Raw genomic sequence first — 7,405 nt, 5'->3', positions numbered from 1 at the left:
TCTGCCTCAGTTATCATCTCATGAGCCAAATGGGGATGAAGTCTGTGAGCCCCCCCGTGGGACAACCTGATCACCTTGTGTGTCCCCCAGCGCTTAGAGCAGTGCTTGGCACATAGTAAGCGCTTAACAAATACCACCGGTATTATGATTATGATTATTAGTATGATGATGAGTATCACTAGCGCTTAGAACAGTGCCTGGCACATAGTAAGCGCTTAACAAATACCACCGGGATTATCATTATTAGTATGATGATGATTATCATTAGCAGTTAGAACAGTGTTGGCACATGGTAAGCGCTTAACCAATACCACCGGTATTATGATTATGATTATTAGTATGATGGTGATTATCACTAGTGCTTAGAACAGTGCTTGGCACACAGTAAGTGCTTAACAAATACCACCGGTATTATGATTATGATTATTAGTATGATGATTATCACTAGCGCTTAGAACAGTGCTTGGCACACAATAAGCACTTAACAAATACCACCGGTATTATGATTATGATTATTATTAGTATGATGATGATTATCACTAGCGGTTAGAACAGTGCTTGGCACATAGTAAGCGCTTAAATACCACCGGTATTATGATTATGATTATTATTAGTAGTATGATGATGATTATCACTAGCGCTTAGAACAGTGCTTGGCACATAGTAAGCACTTAACAAATACCACCGGTATTATGATTATTATTACTAGTATGATGATGATTATCACTAGCGCTTAGAACAGTGCTTGGCACATGGTAAGCTATTAATAAATGCCATTATGATGATGATGATGATGATTACTAGTAGAGCCCACCTCCTCCAGGAGGCCTTCCCACACTGAGCCCCTTCCTTCCTCTCCCCTTCGTCCCCCTCTCCGTCTCCCCATCTTACCTCCTTCCCTTCCCCACAGCACCTGTATATATGTCTATATGTTCGTACATATTTATCACTCTATTTATTTATTTTACTTGTACCTATTCTATTTATTTTATTTTGTTAGTATGTTTGGTTTTGTTCTCTGTCTCCCCCTTCTAGACTGTGAGCCCACTGTTGGGTAGGGACCGTCTCTAGATGTTGCCAGCTTGTACTTCCCAAGCGCTTAGTCCAGTGCTCTGCACGCAGTAAGCGCTCAATAAATACGATTGATTGATCGATTGATTGATTGATTAGTAGCCCCGCCCCTTGTTTTGGAGCCCCGCGTGGTGGCAGCTGATTGGCCGGCGCGGGGTCACGTGCCCCTGTGGGCGGCCCCGGCCCCGCCCCCTTCGAGGTCCGCGCGTCGCCGAGGCGGGAGCGGGGGAAACTACGGCTCCCGTGATGCCCCGCGCGGCGGCTCCCAAGCCCTGGGGACTACGACTCCCGTGATGCCCCGCGCGGCGGGCCGTTCAGAAGCCTCGGGGACCCCCCCACCCCCGGGGCTGGGGACTACAAGTCCCGTGATGCCTCGCCCGGCGGCTGGCTCCGAAGCCTTGGGCTTCGCCCCCCCCCGCCCTGGTTTGGGGGGGGACCAACCACGCCCCCCTCCCCCCTCGCTGGGGACTCCAAGTCCCATGATGCCCCGCGGCGCAGCGGGCGGGCCGCCCTGGGTGGGGACTCCAAGTCCCGTGATGCCCCGCGCGGCGGTTCCGAAGGCTCGGGGACCATCATCATCATCATCAATCGTATTTATTGAGCGCTTACTATGTGCAGAGCACTGTATTAAGCGCTTGGGAAGTCCAAGTTGGCAACATCTAGAGACGGTCCCTACCCAACAGTGGGCTCACAGTCTAAAAGGGGGAGACGGAACAAAACCAAACATACTAACAAAATAAAATAAATAGAATAGATAGGTACAAGTAAAATAAATAAATAAATAAATAGAGTACTCAATCAATCAATCAATCAATCGTATTTATTGAGCGCTTAAGCGCTTGGGAAGTACAAAGTGGCAACATCTAGAGACAGTCCCTACCCAACACTGGGCTCCCAGTCTAAAAGGACCAGCCACGCCCCCCTTTCCATCCCCGGCTGGGGACTCCAAGTCCCGTGATGCCCCGCGCGGCGGGCGGGCGGCCGTGGTGGCTGTGGACTCCAAGTCCCGTGATGCCCCGCGCGTCGGCGGGCGGTCCGAAGTGGCTGTGGACTCCAAGTCCCGTGGTGCCCCGCGGGTCGGCGGGCGGTCCGAAGTGGTTGTGGACTACGGGTCCCGTGATGCCCCGCGCGGCGGGGCGGGGCGGTGGCCGTGGGGGTGGCCGGTAGCCGGCCGGTTGCCCCGCGGGCTGACAGGTGCCGCGGAGGGGGGCTGTGCGAAGCGCTGCGCGCGGCCGGCATGGGCGGCACGGCCGGCCGACCGCCTCGGACCCTGCCCGTGCTGCTGCTGGCGGCGGCGGCGGCGCTCAGCTGCCTGGGTCCCGCGGGGGAGGCCCAGGTACGGGGGGGGATGGGATGGGATGGGGGGGGGGGGACCCCTCTTTGGGGGTGTGTGGGGGGGGGCACCACTGTTGTGGGGGGAGGTGGGGGGGGGTCTGACTCCTCCTGGGGGGGGGGATTGTGGGGGTCTGACCCCTCCTGGGGGGGGGGATTTTTGGGGTGTGTGACCCCTGCTGAGGGGGGATTGTAGGGGGGTGACCCCTGTTGGGGGGAGGGGGGGGATTGTGGGGGTCTGATCCCTCCTGGGGGGGGGGGCATGTGGGGGTCTGACCCCTCCTGGGGGGGGGAGGTGTGAGGGTCTGATCCCTTCCTAGGGGGGGATTTTTTGGGGTGTGTGACCCCTGCTGAGGGGGGATTGGGGGGGGTGACCCCTGTTGGGGGGGTGTGTGGGGGTGTGACCCCTTTTGGGGGGGGGGAGATGAGGGGTCTGACCTCTGCTGGGGGGGAGATGAGGGGTCCGACCTCTGCTGGGGGGGATTGTGGGGGGGGGGGGTGACCCCCTCCTGGGGAGGGGATTGTGGGGGGGAGTGACCCGTGTTGGGGGGGGGGTCTGATCCCTCCTGGGCGGGAGGTGTGGGGGTCTGACCCCTGTTGGGGGGGGGGGGAGATGAGGGGTCTGACCTCTGCTGGGGGGGATTGTGGGGGTGTGACCCCTGTTGGGGGGGATTGTGAGGGGGGGTGACCCCCTCCTGGGGAGGGGATTGTGGGGGGGAGTGACCCCTGTTGGGGGGGGGGGGTCTGATCCCTCCTGGGCGGGAGGTGTGGGGGTCTGACCCCTGTTGGGGGGGGGATTGTGGGGGCGTGACCCCTGTTGGGGGGGATTGTGGGGGGGGGTGACCCCCTCCTGGGGAGGGGATTGTGGGGGGGAGTGACCCCTGTTGGGGGGGGGGGGTCTGATCCCTCCTGGGCGGGGAGGTGTGGGGGTCTGACCCCTGTTGGGGGGGGGGGAGATGAGGGGTCTGACCTCTGCTGGTGGGGATTGTGGGGGCGTGACCCCTGTTGGGGGGGATTGTGGGGGGGGTGACCCCCTCCTGGGGAGGGGATTGTGGGGGGGAGTGACCCCTGTTGGGGGGGGGTCTGATCCCTCCTGGGCGGGAGGTGTGGGGGTCTGACCCCTGTTGGGGGGGGGGGAGATGAGGGGTCTGACCTCTGCTGGGGGGGATTGTGGGGGCGTGACCCCTGTTGGGGGGGATTGTGTGGGGGGTGACCCCCTCCTGGGGAGGGGATTGTGGGGGATGTGACCCCCCTGGGGGGGAGATGTGGGGGGTTTGACCCCTCCTGGGCGGGGGGGAGATGAGGGATCTGACTTCAGCTGGCGGGGGGGATGTGGGGGTCCGACCCCTGTTGGGGGCGGTGTGGGGGTCTGACCCCCTCCTGGGGGGGGGATTGTTTGTAGGGGATGTGACCCCTCCTGGGGGGGGAGGTGTGGGGGGGTCTGACCCCTGTTGGGGGGGGAGATGAGGGGTCTGACCTCTGCTGGGGGGGATGTGGGGGGGGTTGACCCCTCCTGGTGGGGGGGAGGGGGGATTGTGAGGGTGTGACCTCTGTTGGGGGGGGAGGTGTGGGGGTCTGACTCCTCCTGAGAGGGGGAGGTGGCTATCTGACCCTTCCGGGGGGGGGGTGTGACCCCTGTTTCAGTGGGAGATATGGGGGATGTGACCCCTGTTGAGGGGGGGAGATGTGGGGGGGCTGACCCCTCCGGGGGGGGGGGGGGGGGAGGAGGTGTGGGGTTCTGACCCCTCCTGGGGAGGGAGATGAGGGGTCTGATCTCTGCTGGGAGGGATGTGGGGCTGACCCCTCCTGGGGGTGGGGATTGTGGGGGTGTGACCCCTGTTGGGGTGTGTGTGGGGGTCTGACCCCTCTGGGGGGGGGAAAGGTGGGGGTCTGACCCCTCTTGGGGGGAAGGTTTGGGGGTCTGATCCTTCTGGGGGGGGGAAGGTGGGGGTCTGATCCCTTCTGGGGGAGGGGGAAGGTGGGGGTCTGACCCCTCCTGGGGGAGGTGGGGTCTTCTGACCTCTGCTGGAGGGGGGCACCGTGGGGTGTGACCCCAACTGGGGGGAGGCATGGGGGCTTCTGACCCCTGTTAGGGGACCGGGGCGGGGGGGGGAGATGTGGGGGTCTGACCCCGGCTGGGGGAGGGGGAGGGGGAGACGTGGGGCGTCTGATCCCTCCTGGGGGGGAAGGGAGGGACAGGGGGGCTTCTGACCCCTGCAGGGGGAGAGGGAGACTTGGGGGTCCGACTCCTGCTGGGGAGGAAGGACATGGAGGTCCCTCCCCCGAGGCGGGGGCTGAAGCTGTGGGAAAGGCCCGGGCCCCGCACCATTGGGGGGTAGCGGGGTGGGGGGGCGACACTTATAGGGGGTCAAATAAGGCCTGTCTCATGGTGGGGAGGGGGCTACATCTCTCCTGCAGGAGCCAGGCAGCCTGTTGTGGATTCCGTTTTGTGTGGCTGCAGGCCTTCGCCCTGGGGCCGAAACACAACTCCCTGGGTTGTGTGTGTGTGTTTGCGCACAGTGTCTGTGTATATGTTGTGGGATCTGTCAGGGAGGGGATGTTGGGATGCCCTTCCCTCCCCTCTCTCTCTTCCAGCTGCTGCCGGGCAAGAAGGACTCGAGCCAGGACTGTGATGACTACTATGAGAAGCAGCGTGGCTCAGTGGAAAGAGCCCGGGCTTTGGAGTCAGAGGTCATGGGTTCAAATCCCGGCTCCACCAACTGTCAGCTGTGTGACTTTGGGCGAGTCACTTCACTTCTCTGGGCCTCAGTTCCCTCATCTGTAAAATGGGGATTAAGACTGTGAGCCCCCCCGTGGGGCAACCTGATCACCTTGTATCCTCCCTGGCGCTTAGAACAGTGCTTTGCACAGAGTAAGCGCTTAATAAATGCCATTATTATTATTATTATTATTATTACTAATAATGATGGTGTTTGTTGAGCGCTCACTACTCGCCGAGCGCTTTTCCAAGCGCTGGGGTAGTTACAGAGTAGTCAGGTTGGCCCACGTGCGGCTTACGGTCTCCATTTCCATTTTCCAGATGAGGGAACTGAGGCCCAGAGAAGTGAAGCGGCTCGCCCAGGGTCACACAGCAGACAAGGCGGGGCGAGCCGGGACCCTCATCCTCTGATTTCTAGGCCCAGGCTGTTCCCACTAGGCCATGCTGCTTCTTTAGGGCTCCCCACCCGTACCCCTCAGTCGGTTGTCTTTATTGAGCGCTTACCGTCTGCAGGGAAGTGAAGTGACTTGCCCAAGGTCACACAGCAGGCGTGTGGCCGAGCTGGGATTCGAACCCGTGACCTCCGACTCCCAAGCCGGGGCTCTTTCCACCGAGCCACGCTGCTTAGTAGCGTGGGAAGGCTGTAATCAGAAACTCCTGCGTGTTTTCAAGAGTTTCCGACAGCCGGTGTTATTCCCCTCCATCCTGGGCCGGAGAGGGAGAATCCCGGGGCGAGGAGGAGAAGGAGAGGCGGAGAAATGGCTCTCTCCCTGACCCTCCCTCCTCCTCCTCACCCTTCAAGATGGATCTGGGCTTCTGCTTTCCTCTCCTGCAGGCCTAATCGCCACCCCCCTTTTTTATTTTCCTTGTGGTGCTTAGGCGCTCACTAGGTGTCAAGCACCGTTCCAAGCGTTGGGGTGGGTACAAGTGATTTTTTTGAAAAATCAAAAAATACTTTACTCGGTAAGCATCCCTAGAATATTCCTTCCCAGGCCCCAGCTCAACCGTCCCTGGATACCTTCGACACATTCCTTGGATACCCCGTACATATTTACTATTCTATTTATTTTGTTTTGTTAACATGTTTTGTTGTCTGTCTCCCCCTTCTAGACTGTGAGCCCGCTGTTGGGTAGGGACCGGCTCTAGATGTTGCCAACTTGGACTTCCCAAGCGTTTAGTACAGTGCTCTGCACACAGTAAGCGCTCAATAAATACGATTGAATGAATGATGGGATTCATTTATAACAGTAAATGTAGAGTGAGGACTTGTATACTCAATTTTCCTTTTTGGGGGCCTGTTTCTTAGTGGGGGTGAGGAGGTGTCACGGTTTCTTTTAAACAATACCACGTGTTCCATGTCCTCAACCCCGAAGCTTTGCTCGATCTCTTCGTATACCTGTGATCCGGCAGGGGAAACCGATGACCTCACGGACCGTTAATTAGCCGAGATCTAGACTTGAAGCTGGCTGTGGGCAGGGCTGTCGGAAACTCTTGAAAACACGCAGGAGTTTCAGATAACAGCCTTCCCGCGCTACTTAAATAGATAGAGAAAATTGTCAGAAGGAATAGATTTTTTTTTTCCTCTCTTTTGGGTGAACGTTTAGTTGCCCCACTCGCACCCATATCGCAGCAATAAAGTCACGCGGAGATCTAGACTTTAAGCTTGCTGCGGGCAGGGAATCTCTTTGTTGTATCGTTGTGTCACACCCAAGCGCTTCGCGCAGTGCTCTGCGCACGGTAGGCGCTCAGTAAATTGTTCAGGGATCCAACTGGGATGTGCTTGCGACCCGCCTTCAGAAGAATCGAAGCGGAGAGTTCAAAAAATTTCAAGAAGATGTAGAAACGCAGCTGAGCAACAAATACAGTGGCAAAGTGGGGCGTGAGAAAATAGAAAGTGAAACCAGTTAACCCAATTCCTTTTTTTTTCTGCGTTTCAGTTAATTTCTAGACCACAGCATTTTAAAAACCTTTTTAAAAAATATTCCCAGGTCCGATTAAGGGTAGAAAAATATTGCATAAACGATCTTCAAAATTTCCCTACCTCCCAGGGGATAGCAAACATCGAAAGCGCCTTCAGAGTCTTCCGTTCGTTTGCCGATCAATTAAACGTCGAAGCGCTCAAGCGGAATAAAGCAGCGTGGTTTTATGGTTCTGGTGGTCGTGGAAATAAACCAGCTTCTTAAACTTACCCCAAGAGTATCCCGGCTTGTAGGATACGGCTCAGACACCTCAAAAAAGAAATTCAACTGAAAAACTTCCTTGAAAAGAATGATATAATTTATC

The 7,405-nt window shown here is 57.6% G+C and overlaps 1 protein-coding gene across 1 annotated transcript in view; it reads left to right on the top strand.

Annotated features, from left to right (window-relative positions):
* The first annotated feature begins 2,251 nt into the window (after window positions 1-2,251).
* Window positions 2,252-7,405, top strand: part of ERO1B (endoplasmic reticulum oxidoreductase 1 beta) — a 41,979-nt gene continuing 36,825 nt past the window's right edge. Inside the window, exon 1 of the mRNA XM_038760983.1 lies at window positions 2,252-2,407. Within this exon, the coding sequence (XP_038616911.1) occupies window positions 2,309-2,407 (99 nt within the window). The 5' untranslated portion in view covers window positions 2,252-2,308. The remainder of the gene's footprint in view (window positions 2,408-7,405) is intronic.

This window comes from Tachyglossus aculeatus, chromosome 19 (assembly GCF_015852505.1).
Source record: "Tachyglossus aculeatus isolate mTacAcu1 chromosome 19, mTacAcu1.pri, whole genome shotgun sequence".
NCBI classification, from domain to species: Eukaryota; Metazoa; Chordata; class Mammalia; order Monotremata; family Tachyglossidae; genus Tachyglossus; species Tachyglossus aculeatus.
This window is presented reverse-complemented; position numbering and strand designations above follow the sequence as displayed.